The sequence below is a fragment of the Meriones unguiculatus genome, chromosome 14, assembly GCF_030254825.1.
Source record: "Meriones unguiculatus strain TT.TT164.6M chromosome 14, Bangor_MerUng_6.1, whole genome shotgun sequence".
NCBI lineage: Eukaryota > Metazoa > Chordata > Mammalia > Rodentia > Muridae > Meriones > Meriones unguiculatus.
Window position 1 is genome coordinate 69,221,669 of NC_083361.1, and position 18,726 is coordinate 69,240,394.

The window sequence follows — 18,726 nt, forward strand, 5'->3', positions numbered from 1 at the left end:
GTTAAGGAATGCATATATATACACACACATGGATGTACAACAATTAAAGAAAAAGAGGCCATAAATTTGAAATACAACAAGAGGGAGTACAAGGAAGAGTTTGGAGTTAAGGAAAGAAAATGGAAGGAAATGATGTTAACATAAAAAAGAAAGTTTCTGCTGCCAAGCAGATCTGATGACCTGAGTTTTATCTCCAGGCCCTTTATGGTGGAAAGACAGGAGAGACTTCCATAAGTTGCCCTGCTGTATATAGGAGTGCCGTCCAAACCAAACTGCCGCCATCTTAATCAGGTCAGCCACGTCTGCTTGCAAAAGATCATCTCAGCTGGGCTTGTTGACTATTGAAGGAGGTGTGGGGAGGGTCACAGGTCTTTCACCCAAGTATTCAGCTGCTTCTCCCAACTGGTTGAATGCTATGTATATATGTATGTATGTATGTATGTATGTATGTATGTATGTATAAGTATGTATGTATATATAAAAGTATATATAAGCATGTGTGTATGTATGTATGTATATATACACATATGTAGGTGTATATATACATACATACCTACATATGTGTATATGTTTTGGTAAATCAGAATGATGGCACACCTCTGTAGTCTTAGCACTTGCCTTAAAGCCAGGGCTGAGAGAGAGAGAGAATAAAAGGCTGTTTTGGCAAAGAGCTTTAATTGGCACAGGTTGGGTCTGTGGTCAGGGACAGATAAACCTCCTGGGGTCACTCCCAAAAGTAAGCGCCAGGTTTAAGCGGCGCTTGGCAGCTTGCTCTGGAAAGTTGAAGGATATAATAATTTTTCTAGGCATTAGGACTTGGCTCATTTCCGCCTTCTGACCTTAGGAAATGGAGCCTGAAGGGGAAGAGGTTGGATTATTCTAGAAGCCTTTGTTGAGCCACTAATATATGCTAGATGCTGGTAAGGGTTCCTGGGGACAGACAGAATGTGTACCCAGAAATTTTGGGCTCCTTTGGAGAGAGGGAGGTCACTGATAGGGGTGACAGTGTCTGTCTGAGGTGTCTAAATTTGTCTAATGACCCGTGGAGGTGGAGGTCAGTGGGGCCACTTTCAGGATCTGTCTCCCCCCGTCCTAGGAACTCCTCGCTGCCCTCTTTCTACAAGTTTCTCTGAGAACTGGAAAGGAGCTAGAAGAAAGTTGCGGCGCAGCCCGGGGTTCTAAGCACCCATCCTTCTGTCCCAGAGCTGGCATGCGCAGCGTTTCTCTGCAGGCCTCCCTGGCTCTCCCTGGTCAGGCTTTAGAGCCGCGCTGGTTGGGGGAGGGACAGCAGCAGGTGACAGCAGCCCCGGACTATAAATAGGGGCGCGCGTCAGCGGGCGGGCAGGAGCCGGGGCTGGAGGCAGGGGCAGCGGTGCCATGGGGTCGCGGAGGGCTGTGGGCCGGGGCTGGGGCCTGGGTGGACGGGCAGGGGCCGGTGGCGATGGCGAGGACAATGGACCGGTGTGGACGCCTGGCCCAGCCAGTCGCAGCTACCTGCTCAGCGTGCGGCCGGAGACTAGGTGAGTGGCCCCCCTGCCCCCCCACCCTGCCCACAGTTGCTTCTTTGCTCCCTGGGTGGTGGCCTTGTGTGGTCAGGTTCTCAAGCGCACCCCGAAACCCTGGAATCCTGGTGACACCTGTGCCCTTAGACTTTCTCAAGGCCCTGAGTTCTGTGGACAAAACCAGGCCAAAAGGGACCCTTATTGTACCCTTTTGACCCCTTGAGGCCCAGCGGGCCTCAAATGTGTGGCCGGAGAGAGGAGAAAGGCCCGGTTTGGGATGATTTTACAGGGGCACTAAGGCTTTCCTTATCTCCCTCACCCACACCGGGCTACTCCCAGGGCTGAATTCCACAGTTAGTGATAAGGAGATCCAGAGTGGCTGAAATTCCTCAGGCTTCAAAGGAGGGGAAACTGCTGGTGGGTGGGTGTGGGGTAGCCAGTGGAGGCTGTTTAGGTTAGAGAGACAGAGATCAGCCTTGAGATAACTGAAGTTCCTCCCCGGGGCCTATGGCTTTGGCCTTCCAGCACCGTGTTGTGTCTGGTTGAGAGGAAGGGGTGCCAGGAGATGGCTGGTGGCCCTGTCTGGGAAGCCAGGGGAGGGATCTAGCTAAGGCTTGAAGCTCTGAGGGAGTCAATTGCCCTGCCCAATGGAGACCAAGTGGGGGTTGAGATGCCGCCGAAGAGGTAGAAAGACTCCTTCCTTGGACTTCTTGGAGTGAAAGAAGTTTGAAGGCTTTGTTTCTGGAACTTTGCAAGGATACGCAGGCAATAGGAAAGCTTTCTGCTCAAAGATGCAGGCACTCAAGAATGAGTGCATTGCCCCAGAGACAGAAACCTCCTGCCCTTTGTGGGCAGCTCGGCTTCCCTCTGCTCTTGTGCCCGTTTTTTCCCAAAGGGAAATGTGACAGGGTGGCCCTTGGAATAGGCGTCACCTCTTAGTGCCAGAATCTGGCTTGTGTGTTGTGCTTCTCTGAGACACTGTCTCCAGACTTCTGCCGTCTGCTCAAAAAAGAGCACAAAAACAGACACCAAGGACAGTCAGGAAAAGTCCTGGGCACTTCCTCCTGGATCGCCTCAGTCCTATTGACCTTGGAGTTGGATAAGTTCAAATGTAACCGGAACCTGTTTCTGCATAAAACTCGGCAAATGGTGTCACATGTTTGAGGCTGCTCTGAGGGCTGGTGTTAGTGACTGAGTCAGACTCTACCAGGCTCTGGGGCTGCTGGGAGTTATGGTGGAGCACCACGTCCCCCAGTGATGGTCTCTGCCTGTGTAGTCCTCCGTGAAGCTACCTCCCCCAGTGAAGAGCCTCACGTTTAGCTCACTCGGTCTCAGTGACTTTGACCCTTACCTCCTTGGCCCCATGACTTATCCAGGCATTGCTTCTGTCTGTGTCGGGTCTCTGTCAATGCCAGTGGAACAAGGCGAAGAAGAGGAAGCAGGGTTCTTCTTGGAGATGGAGGGGGGGAAGAAAGAACGGTCTGAGAGCCAGGCCATGGGGAGCGGGTTCAGGATCTGGGCTGTTGGGAACAGGGCTGGAGGCTGGGGCATGGAGCTGCTTCCTGGTGGAGTTTGGGTTAGACACAGTGTGCCAGGGGGAGGGCTGGAAGTAAAAAAAAAGCCAATCTGGCTTGGGTCCTTGGCCCTTAATGGGGATGCTGTTAGAAGGCTGTTCTTGTTGGGTATCTGAAGGCTCCGGACAGGAGAAGCGGGAGAGACGTTTTTTCTAGTCCTGGACTTGGGACAGTTTCCTCCTGGACTTTTCCACCTTCTGCCAACTGGCTACAGACCCCCCACGGGTCCTGACAAGAGCAGCCAGATTTGCTTGGCTTCTGGAAGAGCCTAGGGCCAAAAAGGATGGTGAAGTGGGCTCTGGTGGGTGGGGGGAAGGGGGCGGTTCCCAGGACTGTGGGAAGGTCTGTCTTGTGCTGGAGGAGGAGCTTCCCAGTCTGCTGCCTGTGGGGGTGGAGAGAGCCCAAGGAACAAAGAAGAACAGGGGTCCCCTGAGGACTCTCCTAGCTGTGTCCAGCTCCAGGCCAGCTGAGGCCTGACTACCCCAGGGTCCTGGCTGAGAGGCAAGTTCTGCCCTTACTCGTTTTGGCTCCACTATATTCTGTGGTCTGCCTTTCTGTGAGTCTGCTGTGAAACCTTTTGATTTTGTTTGTTTTTTGGGGACAGGGTTTCTCTGTGTATCCCTGACTATCTTGGAGCTCGCTCTATAGACCAGGCTGGGCTGGAACTCACAGAGGTCCACCTGCCTCTGCCTCCCAAATGCTGGGATGCCCTGCTCGCTATGGAGCTCTTTTTTCTTTTTTTAATAATTTATTTAATTTTATTTTCTGTGCATTGGTATGACGGTGTCAGAATTCATAAAACTGGAGTTATAGACAGTTGTAAGCTTCCATGTAGGTGCTGGGAATTGAACCCAGGTCCTTTGGAAGAGGAATTAGTGCTCTTAACCCCTGAGCCATCTCTCCAGCCCCGCTGTGGGGTTCCTAAGGGGTCCCTCCCAAGGGTTCTGAGGCTGGGCTTTCCGTGGGAGCTGTGGACAATTGCCATGCAGCTGGGGCTCCAGAATCTCTATGTATCATATACTTCCTGCCTGCCCCACGGTCCCTGGAGGGTTTCTAGTCTCAAGTCAGTTCAAGGCTCTTCCAGGCCTCACTGAGGTCAGAGGCGGACACTCCCTCTTGGCTGTGCCATCTGATTGACAGTTTCTTTGCTCATCCAGCTGTGAGGACCTCACCCCTCGAGGAGAGTAGCACCCGGGCAGGCTACGGAACTTTAAAGCTGAGAGTAAGCAACAATGACTGACCAGCAGGTCCCTGGCCTCTTGTTTCACAAAGGCCCCGCTCCTGGTGGGCTTGTAGGAGTAGAAGGCCTGTGACGCAGGCTCTGCTGTTCTTGGGTAAGGCAGGTTGTCTGGGATGTTAGGGAAAGTAAGGCACTGGGCCAGAACTTTCTGGAAGCCTTTTATGTCCCAGGATAGATAAACAGCAGCAGGATGGGAGGCACCCAGCTTCCATGCCTGTCTGGATCCTTTAGGGCTCTTCTCTCTGGACCCCGAATTCCTGTTCTGCAGTGGGAGCACGGGGAGAACTCTAAAGCCCTTCGGCTCCAACGTTAGATGTGTCTGATACCCCATGGCTCGGCCCACCCTCCACACACCCAGAAGCTCCTCTGTTCTAGTCAGCTAGGCCCCAGCAGACCATCTGGCCTCTGACTGCGTCTGCGCACATCTGCATATCCTCCCCACCCCATACACAAAATTAAAAATGATAGAAATCAGACCAGAGAGATCGTTAAGAGCCTGTGCTGCTCTTTCGGAGGAGTGGGTCTCGGTTCCCAGCACTGCCTGTAACCCCAGCTCCAGATCTGATGTCTCTGTCCTCGTAGGCACCTGCACACCAACACACACACACTTTTAAAATAATAAAAAATAGACCGGGCAGCGGTGGCTCACACCTTTAATCCCAGCCCTCAGGAGGCAGAGCCTGGTGGATCTCCGAGTTCGAGGCCAGCCTGCCTGGTCTACAGAGCAAGTTCCAGGACAGCCAGGGGTACATAGAAAAATCCTGTCTTGAAACAAAACAAAACAAAACAAGCAAGAAAGCAAACAAGCAAATAATAAATAAAATCTTAAAAAATAAACCTTAACAAACCAACACATAAGGTGATGTTGAGAGACGTGGGACCAGGAGGCAAAATTATGCAAACAGCCCAAGAGACGTGGAGAGGAGACTCTGTCCCCAGCGCCGTCTCTTGCCCACGAGGAGGTGGAACCTGTCATTTTCCGTTGTAAATTAGAAAGCTGGCCCAAAGCCTCTCCTTCCTAGGGAGGAGGTCCAGACTCAAGGGGGAAAACTCTCAATGCCAAGGACAGGGACAAAGGCAGTTTGTGGTCAGGAAAGGAGAGAGTTGGCCAGTACCTTGGAACTAAGGCAGGGTCTGCCCACAACGCCCCCAGAGGATTTTTAAAGCTCAGAGCAAAGGCACCTACAGTGTGTGCGCCTTCCCTGACTGGAGCGGCAGCTCCCTCTGGGGGGAGGCGGGGCAGGACCCTTCCTGTTTGAGAAGCCTTCCCCCTTTCTCCTTCTCTCTTCGTAAAAACCGTCATGATTACCCACTGTATGCCTAGCACTCTGTGAAGAGCCAGAGAAGCTGCAAAAAGACGTAGATTCAGAGGCTGTGGAGGCAGGGTTTAGCTGTGCAGGAGGAAAGAGAACTGATAGCCTTGGATGTGGCCAAGCCAGTTAGGGAGGGCTTGGCTGCTGTACATTGGAAGGGAGGGTCGGTGTTGACCTCAAGTTGATCCGCACATCCTTGCAGTGGACATGTCACAGCATTTTCTGCAGAGTAGTATGTGAAGCCAGGTATGCTGGTGTATGCCTGTAATCCCAGCACTTGGGAGACTGAGGCAGGAGGATCGCCATGAGTGAATTAAAAAAAACCAGTTACACAGTAAGTTCGAAGTTGGCCTGTGTTACATGAGACCCTGTCCCCCCCCAACCTCCAAACCAACCCCATAAGCAAACAGAGTAACAAAAACAAAACAAAACCCGAACAACAACCTAGGAGAAGATCATGTGTTGGTGGTGGTGGTGGGGAGCGTTAAGTGTGTAACTGTCAGGATGTAGATTGGATCACAGTAAGGATAACGTGTAAAAGAAGAAGAGAAAAGTGTTGGTTGGATTTGTGCGGCAGGGGAGAAGAGTTCAAGTTGGCAGGTTTTGAGCTTACGAGTTTGGAAGAATGCTGGTGGCATCCCAGACCCAGGTGCAATGAAAGAGAAGCTTGTGAATTGTCAACAGATGGAATCACATGCTTTCCTGAGTGCCAGTGAGCAGGCTGCAGGTGCCGTAAAGAAGGGTGAGGTGAAGGAAGGGGTGAGTATGGGTAGGATGGTTCCTGACATCTCCCAAAGACCTGAGGTCTGGAGGAAGAGGTCAAGGATGTCTCACACCACAGCGCTGGTACCCCACTTCCGTGTGGGCCTCACTCCTCAGAGGATGCAGGCGCTAGTCTGTGCCCCAGGTCTCTAAGCAGGACGGGATGCTGGCTCAGGGGAGCTGGGTTTCTCTAGCTCCTGCCCAATTAATTAACTGCTTCGTTTTCCTCCCCTTTTGCTCTCCCAGCTGGTTTGCCTTGCTCTTTAACCATACTTTAACATATTAATGGTGGGTGTTCTCCGAGCCACCTGTCTTCTCCGAAGGCCCCGGCCCTTTCTGGGATTTTTAGGAATGCTGCTGCTCTTTCTCAAAGGCAAGAATTGAAGCAGCAGCTACCCACAGGTCGGGTATGCTGTGGGCGGGGGAACAGGCTTGGCCTCCCTCTGGGGAAAGCAACTCTTGCCTGGTGTACACCTTTCTCTCCAGGCACAGTCCCCAGGGACCTCCCTTCTGCCTAACTGACTTCCTGGACTCTGCTGCCTTTAACGAGCTCTTGGTTTCAGATCTATTGGTGTCCAGCGGTGAGGACACTTGCTGCTAACAGGAGCTGCCAACTAAGACAGCTGGTCCCTTTTAATAGAAAGGCCCTTGGGCCTCAGATGGTGGCCGATTAATACTTGGTGACTGTTGTTGATTTTGCCTCCTCCTCTCCTTGCTTCTGGGCCTAATGATTCCATTTACTGTTTTTGCTTAGCTTATCAAGCAACCGGTTGTCTCCCCCCAGCTCTGGAAGGTAAACGCACCTTGCATCTCGTTCTCCGACTGCTTCTGAGGGGCCTCAAGGGGCCACTGGGTGACTAACCAGGCTGCATGGGGCAAAGGGAGGTCTGGACAGTGATGAGGAGGGTGTAGGATGGTACTCACATGGGCATGGCCTTCACGAGATGCTTGCATGGGCCTGGGAGTCAGGAATAGAGGTGTGGGCAGGAACTGCCGGGCTGCCTGCAGCGATAGCCCTCAGCCTGTGGGGACAGAGCAGACAGACAGCCGCCACACAAGCCCCACCTTCCTGGACTAATGGCCCAGGCCTTTTTCATTCCGCCCCCCACCATCCTGTAACTTCATCTGCTACCTTCTCTTCCTTTAAAAGCTTCTTTCCACTGACTCCTCCAAACCCTCAGAGCTCTGTGAGACCAGAGACCACTTTACTGTCCTGCGTATTCTCCGACTCTGGGCCTCAGCTCAGAGCCTGAGCCAGTCTCTGTGGTCGAGATTTGCTGGCTGAAAAGCTGCCCTTTCACCTGCCAGGCTGGGGGACAGCTCTTCGGCCCTGGCTGAACTGACTGTTACAGTCAGAGTACAACTGTTCCCTGGCTACTTCTCATCACTTGGGTCCCTTCCCAGAGTGAGAGATTTGGGGAGAGTTGGCCACTCTTTTTTTTTTTTTTTTTTTCTTAACACAGGGAGATTTCTGACTAGCCAACTGGTTTCTGAATAGTTCTTAGTGAGTGCTTGCTCCTTGATGGGGATGAACATGGAGGAAACTTTGGTCTGGGAGGAAGAGAGAGCCCAGCTGATTCAGAGTGACATGTGGAAGTGCCAAGAGAGAAGACCTGGGCGTGTTCAGGGGAAGGGACATGGCATGAGCCTAACCAGAGGGGAGGGTTAGGCTCCTTTGAACATCATGGAAACCCACGACTCTGGAGTTCTCTCAAGATACGTATTAGCTCATGATACTGTTTCAAAATCCTGGAACTGGAAGAATTTGGAAGTGTCGTGGTTGCAGAGATGGTTCCCAGATGTGTGTGGACTTCCTGGTTTCGTACATGTCTGGACAGGATACACCTGGCGTCTACTCCACAACAGAGTGGAGGGTAGGGCAGAAAGCTGTGTGGTGGTCAACATGACAATAGAGAGTGACGTTCCCTGTCCCAGCCTGGTCTACATAGGAAGATCCAGGCAGCCAGAGCTACACACTGAGACCCTGTCTCAACAAACAAGCAAAAAGTTTCAGAGGGAAACACAAGGTAGAAAGATGCCTCAGCAGGTCAAGGCTCCTACTTGGCTTTCAAGCCTGGTGATCCAAGTTCAGTCTCTAGAGCTCATGTAAAGGTGACCTCTGACCTCCACATGTGTGCTGGGCAACCTGGGTCCCGACCCCTCCCATTCACACAGTCTCATGTTCTCTCTCTGTCTTTCTCCACATACACATATACACACTTTCTTTTTTACACATACACTTATCTCTCTCTCTCTCCACACATGCACACACTCTTGCTCTCACACACAAAGTTAATACAAAAATTCATAAAATAAAACCCCAAGTCTGCTCCAAATAACAAGAAAAAAAAAGTTATTTAATGTAACAAGGATTACCAGCAGTTGGGCTATAATTTGGCTTAGAAATTTCTAGAAAGTTCTTCAAAGTCAGAAATTGGTATTAGTATGATAGCAACAGGAAATATTTTTAAATCAAGTGCAATGGTGCATAGCTTTAATTCCAACACTTGGGAGGCAGAGGCAGGTGGATTTCTGAGACTTTGAGGCCAGTGTAGTCTGCAGAGCAAGTTTCAAGAATGCCAGGACCACATCGAGAGAGATCCTGTCCTAAGGAGAAGAAAAACAGAGAAAAAGAAAAGGAAGAAGAAGAAGAAGAAGAAAAAGAAGAAGAAGAAGAAGAAGAAGAAGAAGAAGAAGAAGAAGAAGAAGAAATTAGAAGAAGAAAGAAGAAGAAGACGGCAGAAGAAAGAAAAAAGAGCAAAACACTTGAAACATTTTCAGGGTTGTAAATCAGAGCTGCTTGGAAGGCTGAGACAGGCAGCTCGCGAGTTCTAGGCTACACAGTGACATGCTGTCTAAAAAAGAAAAGAAACATTTCCAGATGTTAGATCCTGAACGTACAGGGAGTTGAAAGTCTAGGTTCCAAAAGCTTCGCTACTTCTAAATGACTTAAAAGGAAGAGGAGTTTATCTCTAGGACAATTGATTTCTCAGCGAGAGGGTGCTGCAGAATGTTACCTGTAGGCCTGGTCCAGGGTTCAGCCTTATCTAAGGGACATCCCCATCCTGGGCAGATCTTACAGGGAGTACTCCTGCTAACTCTCCAAGTGCCTGGGAGTCTGCATTCCTGGACACCTTCAGTCCAGAAGTCTTACTTGATCTGAAACACTTCCTGAGCTGCAGACTTTCTCTTAGAACTCAAGTGTAGAATAATGCCTACCGAAAAGATCCATTGGACACGGAGCCTCCTCCCTGCAAAGTAGGTAGGGTTAACCTCTGTTTGCTTTCCCACACCTCTCACTCCCTACCTGGAAAAGAGTCACGGGCAAGCAAATGTGGATGTGGGGGTCGACCCCTTCCTCTGAGACCCAAAGAAAGGCAGCTCGGAGCGATTTGTCTTTCTCCACCATTCTTTCTGCTTCTGTTGATGTTTCCCTCTGCTGCTCACAAAGGGTGTGCACCCAGGGAGGGGTGGGGGGCTGGGCGGGCACTGCTTGTGTACCACACAACCTGGCTATGTGGTTGAGCTTCACGCCTGGGAATGCACTGCCTTTGCTGGCCCGTGAAAGGATTTGGCACAGAGGTCTGTTTCCTGTGCCCAGGGAGGAGTGGACTGTGCGCCCTGAGGGTTGCTGCTGAGTTTGGGGTAGACACAGTAAGACTGCAGATAAAGCCGAGCTCTGCGAAAAGGACTCCATCACAAGGGAACCCAGAGTTCTGGCTTTTTCAGGAGCCAGTCTGTCTGTGGAGGCAGTTCTCCAGCTGCCAGCCTTGTTTGCACGTCAGCATGTGGGGGTCGATGGATGGAGCGGAGAAATCACAGCCGGCTTGCTAGTGCCAGCCCCATAGCTCTATGTGGCATCAAGCATTTGATAGTCCATAGAGCAGAGTCCCCTTCAGGGCCAAAGCCCCTGGCATTGCCAGCTCATTCTTCATCTACCATGGCCTGTGCTCACAAGTGCTGGCACTTTCCTTCTGAGCCTGAGCTCTAGGGTAGTGTTCCATGCCTTCAGGACCTCTGAACCCTTGAGGGCTGGCTAGTTCTTCCTTCCTCGGTGTGGCGGTGCTATGTTCAGCCTTCATCTCTGAAGCTTGGCCCGTCCACGCGTGTGTCTCTCCCATGCACCGGCTTCCCTGGAGATGAGCATGGAGAGGGAAGCCAGCTACCCACTATCCCCCAGTAAGAACTTGATGGGGCGATGTAGGATGGTAGCCTGGTGTTCTCAGGAGCCTGAACTAATTGTCAGCTGCCTGCCTTCTGGAATGGCCGTGGGTCAAGGTTCCATTCAACCCCTTAGCACCCACCTCCAACCTGGCCAGGGAGCCTAGGCCCTCTTGAATGAAGGTTTGCCCAGGAATGCCTAGGAACTTTGGTCACAGGATGACTGACAAACATGGTAAGACTCAAACTTAGGCAAGGCAAGGCCAGTGTGTATTTTGTAGGGAGGACTCTAAATGATTTTTTTTTTCCTCCCCTAGGAGCACCTTCTGCTCCATCATTGCTCAGCTCACAGAGGAGACCCAGCCACTCTTTGAGACCACGCTCAAGTCCCGCGCTGTGTCTGAAGACAGTGATGTCAGGTTCACCTGCATTGTCACAGGTAATGAAGCTGTTGATACAGTCCCGAACAGTGCTTATGCATTGACAGTGTTGGGGTACTTTTTAAAACTATTTTATTTACATTTCTTATGCCTCTACCTTCTTTCTCCAGCCCAGTCCCTTCCAATACCCCAGCACTGGGTAGGAGAAAAAGGTTGGTGTGGGAAAAGGGGCCCAGTTCTCTTTAGCTACTTCCTGCTGGTTAGGGTTGTTGGGTTCCTTGGGGCAAGTCCAAAGTTCATTTCAGGAGATATCCAACTTGTTCTCATCCAACTGCATCAACAGCAACCAGGAACAGTGGTGGTGGTGGTGGTGGGAGGTAGCAGTCTTCTCCCTCGGAGCCCCCTTTCTCTCTCTGGGCCCTGGCATTTGTTCCTCCCCAGAGTCCACAGAATTAAACTCTCTGCAGTTGGAAAAGAGCCCCTCTCAGAGCCCGCACAAGGCACATAGTTTGCTCCTATGGGGATAGGAGCCCCGTATCCCACACCAGGAATTAAAACAAACACATGTTTATAATAACGTACGGAGTTTTTAAAGACATCAAAACTTTCTGCTAGCGAGCAGGGTTCCAGGAGGCTAGAATAGGTCTGGAGGGGAAGGTGGGTTGTGAGTACCAAACCAGTCGATTTGCCTTTTCCCCAGTTTAAACTCTCTTTGTATGAACTGGTGTCCCTGTTTCTTCTTCTGGAAACCGTGTGTGTGTGTGTGTGTGTGTGTGTGTGTGTGTGTGTGTGTGTGTGTGTGACATTGCTTCGGGTCTTATCCTTGGCACTACGTGAACCTGGCACAGTGGTTTGTGTCTGTAACCGCAGCACTTGGGAAGACAAGAAGATCCAAAGTTTAAGGTCGTACTAAGTTCAAGGCCAGCCTAAGCTGCATGAGACCCTGTCTCAAAAAACAGAGAACAAAGACAATGAGCCTCCAGACTGTACTCATCCAAGCATCTTCCCCTTCAAGTCCCCCCATGATACTGATGAGTGGCCTTTGAAGCCGTCTTTTGAGCATTCCACTTAACAGTTGAGCTGGTCTTGGCTTGGGAGTCTATCCAGCCTGAGAGGCAGTAATGTGTAGTTATTCCAAGTGTAGATCCTGGAGACAAGCTGTCCGGCTTGGAATCCTCACTCCACCTCCTTCCCGGTATATGGCACTAAGTAGTTGGCTTCTTTGCATTATGAGCCTGAGTGAATTAATTCATCCATCGTCAATGGAAGAGCACCTAGCCCACGGTGAGAATCAGGCAAGCGTGTGGAATCAACACTTCACCTGTTCGCTTCCCACCGGGCTCCCTGCCAGGCTTTAAGGAGGAAGTCCTGAGGTTCACCTTAGACCCGGAGGTGACGAGTGCTGGGGCACGGTGGCTCCAGGGATTGTTCCTTTCCCGTGCTTCTCAGCACAGCCGCCCTCTGCACCACCCTGACCTGGTCACCTTCCACTGTACAGTCACCATTTCAAAGGGTCCAGACTCACCTCCAAGAACCCTTTTTTCTGTTTGTCTGTTTTGTTTCAGGTTTTGTTTGGTTGCTTTTGGTTTTTCTTCAGTTAGTCAAAGGCATGAGTATTTTCCAGCTGTCACATTCCAGGATCCCGGGGGGACTTGTTTAGCTATGTGGGCAGCTAAATAGCTTCTTTGGGATTGTCTTTTCTGTGGGCAGTTGTTCTGATTAGCAGGACTCCAGCACATCTGCTAGAGGGTCGCCACCTCCCCTGTATCCTTCATCTTTGTATGGCTCGGTGTGTTGCAGCTCCGTTTTTCCCAACCCCTGTGAAGTGAGTGCTATTGTTAGTCCAGCTTTGCAGAGGAGGAAGCGAGAAGCTCGGTGAGCCATCCAGGTCATGAGGACCTCGTTGCTTTTGCCTTATTCACTGCCTGTGGCTGAGTCTCTGGCACTGCAGCACCAATGGTTTCCTAAAAAATAACTTTACTCCATACTTTCCCATATGCCATTTCGTGTAGAATGTTTTTACTTATCTTTGAAGAAAATCAGGAGCTGGGGATGTACTTCAGTTGGTAGAGTGCTTGCCTAGCGTGTATGAGGCTGCTCCTTCAGCACTGTATGAACCTGTGGTTTACACAAGCATTCCTGTGGTCCCAGCACTCTGCAGGTGGAAGCAGGAGGATCAGGAATTCAAGGTCATCCTTGATGACACAGCCAGTTTGAAGCCATCTTAGGATACATGAAACCCTGTCTGCAAGAAAAATAAAAATTATTTTAGTAAAGTAACACCTGTACATAGTTTAAGGTTTCAAATTACACTAAAAGATATATATCAAAATACAGCAGTTTTCTCTTTCCACCAATCTGGGATTGTAGGCATGAGCTATCCTATCTGGTTTGTTGCTGTTGCTGCTTTTTGAGGCGGGATCTTACTGTGTACCTCAGCTGCCCTGGAATGCTCTGTAGAGACTAGGTGGGTCCTGAGTTCACAGAGAGCTGCCCCTCGCTGCCTCCCCAGCTCTGGGATTAACGGCGGGTGCCACCGCACTCAGCAAGTGTTTGGTTGGTTGGTTTTGTTTTAGGACAGTGTCTTCATGGTTAGCCGAGGATGGTCTCAAATGGAGATCTTCTTGCCCCAGCCTTCTGAGCGCTGGGATTACAGGTGTACACGCATTCTTTCTTTAAAAACATTTTAAACTCCCTTCGGCCTCTACCCCTAGATACCAATCCTGTGCCCTCTGGGGATTTTTTTAGGCTAGTTCTCAGTTTCTGCCACTTCTGGCTCAGGCTTGGCTCTCTTGAGTGTGCTGTCACTTTCTGCTTGCCTGGCTGCTTCCTGTTTACAAAGTTTTGTGGTTCCCATCTCTCTTCTTGCTTGTTCTCCTTGTGTGTGTGTGTGTGTGTGTGTGTGTGTGTGTGTGTGTGTGCGCGTGTGTGTGTGTGTGTGTACTCTTTTGCATGTTCATTCTGTCTCCTAAAGGCTGCTGCTGCTTTGCCTGGCCAGTTCCTTCTGCTCCAAGGCCTGCCCTGAGGCCGTCCTCGGGGCCTCCAGGAGAGAGTTGAGACTCCTTCCTCCATGGCACAGTTATATTTTCCACATATTTCTTTCTCCAAGATCTTGAAATCTGCAAGGACAGGGTACACACGGGACTTGTTGGTGCCTCTCTAGACCTGCCACAGAACTCACTTGCCACATGACCTCCCTGATGCCAGCCCACGTCGATGGCAAAATTCGTATCTTTTTCTCTTGGCTCATTCAACTCCAGCTTGGTATCGCTTATGGGGACCTGCTTGAGTATCCTCAGGAAGAGCAGCCATTGGGTGTCATAGCTTCTCAGAAACAATGTGAGCTTGCTATACACCAGTCTGGTGTATAGAATCTTGGGGCATTTTATTAAATGCTCCTGATCTCCTCGTGAGAATAAGCCTTTTCCTGCCTCAAGCTCAACCCAAAGAAGCAATTAAAGAATTATTATTATGCCAGGTAGTGGTGGCACTCACCTTTAAACCCAGCATTCAGGAGGCAGAGACAGGCGGATCTCTGAGTTCAAGGCCAGCCTGGTCTACAGAGCGAGTTCCAGGACAGCCATGGCGACACAAAGAAACCTTGTCTCAAAAAACCAAAAAAAAAAAAAAAAATCATTATTCTTATTATTATTCTGTATATGTGTGTGCGTATGTGTGATTGTGTGTGTGTGTGATATGTGTGTGAGCATGGGACTGGCCCCTGTGTGAGGCTGCTGCTGTTTCTGTCTTAGCGAAGGTGGGGTGACCACATCAGTTTCTCTTCTTCCCTTCGAGGAGCAGCCCCTCCCCCAGCAAAGGTGGGGTGAGTCAGCCCTGAGTCTGGGGCCTTGCCAGGCAAGGATGATGCTCTCCCGCTGGTTGAAACCTTGTCCTGGCAGGAAGACTCAGCCCAACCAGGGAGCATCGGGAGGGAAAGCTCTGCAGAGCTGGGGAAGGAACACAGACCCGCAGGCTGCTTTTCACTTATGGTGGGAGATTAGGAGACAGCAGGCCTATGGCTGAGCAATCGGATGCCTGGCTTCTGCAGGCCTCTGTAGGCTGGAATGCTACTGTCCCGAGATCGCTCATTTCTTCCCTGTGTGGTGGCCCCCCTCCTCTACTGTCTTCAGCTCTGGGGTACATTCTATGTTGGGGTGTGAATATGCACAAATGTGCATATTCACATGTTAAGACAAAAGAAGGAAGCGTTAAAGGTAGGCAGGTTGAAGCCAGGAACCTAAACTGTAGTAAGAACCACCTTTCTTAGAAAAGAAAAGGAAAGAAAAGAAAAGAAAAGAAAGGAAAGGAAAAGAAAAGAAAGGAAAAGAAAAGAAAAGAAATTCTTCTTTTTGGGCAATAAGTCTGATATGATAACTTAGGAGTAAAATTTTATATATTGACCACAGAATTCTCATTGGAAAGAATGCTGGAAAAAAGGAAGTTGGCTGTGCCGTATGCCAGCCATGCAACCCTGGGTAGTGGTTCCCTTAGCTCCTGTGGGGCTTCTTTTTCCCCTTTATGCAGTAGGGGTACACCTGCCACTTTAGAGCAGAGAGGGTTTTGAGTTTGGCTCCTTCTGCTTACTCCCGCAGCAGTCTTAATTCGTGAGTCCCCCCTTTTTGGGAGGGGGGTTCAAGACTTGGTTTCTCTGTGTAGCTGTGGCTGTCCTGGAACTTGCCCTGTAGACCAGGCTGGCCTTGAACTCGCAAAGATCCTCCTGCCTCTGCCTCCAGAGTGCTGGGATTAAAGGCGTGAGCCACCACTGCCTGGCTTTCATTTTCCTTTTTTTAAAAAAAAGCCTTTAAGAAATGTTTGTGTGTGTGTGTGTGTGTGTGTGTGTGTGTGTGTGAGAGAGAGAGAGAGACAGAGAGAGAGAATGTATATACATTATATATACATTCACATTATCTGGGGAATAACCAGCATGTTCCCCAAATAAATTTGTCTTCAGAGCCATTCCTGCTATGGAGCCCCAAACTGTCAGCTCGGTCCCCACTGTTGGCAGAATCATCAGAAGTTCCTGTGGAGGTGGGGGTACAGCTGTGCCAGCCCTTCCGTGTCCTCCTCTTTGCCCCGTGCTTTTGTCCCACTCCAGCCCCTCTGGACAGGAGTGGCTGAGGGTGTCCTGGGCAGGTCATGAGGCAGAAGGCTCCATGGTGGGTGAGATCATCCTACAGGGTGGTGGGAGCACCTGTGCCGGCCCTGGCCACGTGCACCGTGATGTAACCAGGGGCTTTAGCGCACAGTGGAAACACGGGGTTCGGTTTACAGCCAGCCCAGCCCAGCTTGTCCCTGGCCGAGCCAGCGGCAGGCTCGCCTCCCTTGCTCCCTGCTGCTGTTAGCAGTTCCCTGGCGTGCCCTTTGCTTTTCCTCATTTGTCACCGCTGTGGTTCCTGTGCCAGGCTTGCCTTCCTGCCCACCTTTTGTTTGTCTACTGTTCCGTTCCTCCTCTACTGGCTCACCCAACAGGCTGTTACTAAGTAACGACCATTAAGGAGGCGCTGTCTTAGGTAGTGGGGAGAGAGGGGTGGACAAAGAGTGATTTCTGCCCACTTGGGCGTAGAGTCTAGTAGGAGAGCTGGCCAAGGAGCTCAGCTATTACAGCATCACGAAGGGGAGGGTGCAGGTAGCGCTGGACATCTTCTGAAATTCTGCTAGATCAAGTGGCACGATCTCCAAGTCTCCACCAAATCCCCAGCCAAAGACTGTTTCCTTCTCTGGATCCTAAGCTCTTCCTACTATTGATGTATCCATCGGTAAATATTTACTTCCTGTGGGTCGCATACCAGGCATCATTCTAGGAACTGCGGACACCAGCAGTGAAGAACACAGATCAGCCCCTGCGGTCATGGGGCTGCTATTCCGAGATGGACAGGATGTACATGAATTAACCAGCCCAGCGTATCACATGGCAGTGTTTTCTAGGAAGGGGTAAACGGAAAAAGGGACGGGAAGAGTTGAGGGGAGGGAGCTGCAGGCTTGCGAAGGATGTCGGAAGGCCTCTGTGAGGAGTTAGTTGGGAAAGCAGGGCTGCCCAGGAGCTGAGGTGTGGCCTCCTGAGTCCGCAAGACCTTGACGCATGGCAGCATGCAGAGGGGAGGGGGACAAGAGATAAGGCCGGTGCAGCAATAGGGTTCAGACCTCGTGGGCCTCCGAGAGATGGGAGCCCCGGGATACGGTGAGAATGTGGACATGCGTAGACAGACGTGACAGCTTCACTCTGCTCCGTGTGCTTCCAACGGGTTGAAAAGAGGCCGGGACAGAAGCGGTGAGGTCAGCGAGGAAGGTCTCCCGGGGTCCAAGCAGGAGATGAAGTTGCTGGGGACGAGGCTGTGACAGGAAGTGGTCAGATTCTGGATCTGTTCCAAAGGGAGAGCCTGTAGGACTGCCTGACAGAGTGGGTATGAGGGGGAGAAAGGAAAAAAGATTACTCCTGCTTTGGCCTGAACAACGCTGGGGCGATGGATCGTCCAGCTACTGGGCTGCGTGTGGATCGGCTTGGGATAAGAATACGGAGTCTGATGCTTTGCACACCTGCCTCCTGTCAGGCCTTCGGGTGCAGGTATGAAGTCAATGTGCAGGTCAGGAGATGAGGGGTGAGGGCTGGGCTGGAGAGGGCAGCCGCCAGGGTCCTTGCCGCTCCTAGATCGGCTCCAGCCAGTCGAGGAAATGAGAAGTGAGGCCTAAGAAGTGACCAGTGGGTTAGCAATGTGCAAGTCACAGGTGACCTTGATGCACAGTTCTGGCGTAGCAGAGGGATTAGGAAGATGGATTAGGAAGAGAGGGATTAGGGCCGGAAGATGGGGAGAAAGAGCTCTGTAAAAGACTTCCAGGGGCTTACATGTGGTAGCATGCAGCTTTGTCCTGGCACTCAGAGGCAGAAGCAGGCAGATTTCTACGAGTTCAAGGCCAGCCTGGTCTACAGAGTTCCTGGACAGCCAGGGAAAGATCTTGTCTTAATAATGATACTGCTGCTAATAATAATAATAATAATAATAATAAACAAAAGGTCCTTTTTATTTATTTTTCTTTGAGACAGGGCAGTGTCTCATTCTGTAGCAAAGGTTAGCTTGAATCTGCATGTGTGTACCGCCATGCCAGGTTTAGAACCGGGATTTGGAAGTATATCGGCTTCCCTCTGACGCCCATCAGTTTATTTCCCTGTCCCTCACTGTCCACGAGCATTCTCTACCCTTTAGGCTGTGTCAGGACCGAGCTTCCTCAGCCACCCTTTAGACTTGTATTTCCAGGTGCTGAGGAGTGGCTCAGTCAGTCAAGTGTTTGCCATCCGAGCATCAAGACCTGAGCGTGATCTCAGTGCCCACTCGACCACCTAGATGGAGGAGAGACGGCAGGATCTCGGGGAGCTCCAGATCCAGCGAGAGCATATTCTACCTAAAATAATAAGCTGGGAAATTTTGGGTGTTGATGCATATGTGGAAAACAACAGAGTATTGACCTCTGGCCCCCACATACACACATACACACACACATATGTGCACATAGGCGCACCCCACAGACATACAAAAATAAAAGTTACGTTTCTGGACACAGTGACTGGATTAGCTTAGCTGCCTCAGTGTACGTTAATCGGCCGATCAGCTGTGTCCAGGAAAGCAAGAGGCACGTGACTGGGTAGCTAGAAGCTCGGCTCCATGAATAGTCTGGGAATCCCCAAGGAAGGGACTGGTAGCTTCTTTAGTTGGCTTTATTACAGTGACTGGGTAGGTAGCTGTGAATGGGTGGGTAGACGGGTCAAAAGTAAGTGGATAGCCAGGTGGTGGTGTACACCTT

At 50.8% G+C, this 18,726-nt stretch overlaps 1 protein-coding gene across 6 annotated transcripts in view; it reads left to right on the forward strand.

Moving 5' to 3' along the window:
- The first annotated feature begins 1,325 nt into the window (after positions 1 to 1,325).
- The window catches only part of Alpk3 (alpha kinase 3), a 40,253-nt gene continuing 22,852 nt past the window's right edge, over positions 1,326 to 18,726 (forward strand). Inside the window, exons 1-3 of one of the 6 annotated variants that reach the window (XR_009585603.1) lie at positions 1,326 to 1,520; positions 7,146 to 7,184; positions 10,870 to 10,991. Coding sequence is in view for 3 of the 6 variants with exons in the window: in XM_060367430.1 (XP_060223413.1) it covers positions 1,378 to 1,520; positions 7,146 to 7,184; positions 10,870 to 10,991 (304 nt within the window). In the remaining 3 variants the exon portion in view is untranslated. Of the gene's footprint in view, positions 1,521 to 7,145; positions 7,185 to 10,869; positions 10,992 to 16,536; positions 16,689 to 16,861; positions 17,495 to 18,726 lie in introns of those variants that run through there. The other 5 variants (XM_060367430.1, XM_060367432.1, XM_060367431.1 and 2 more) reach the window with 5 other exon arrangements.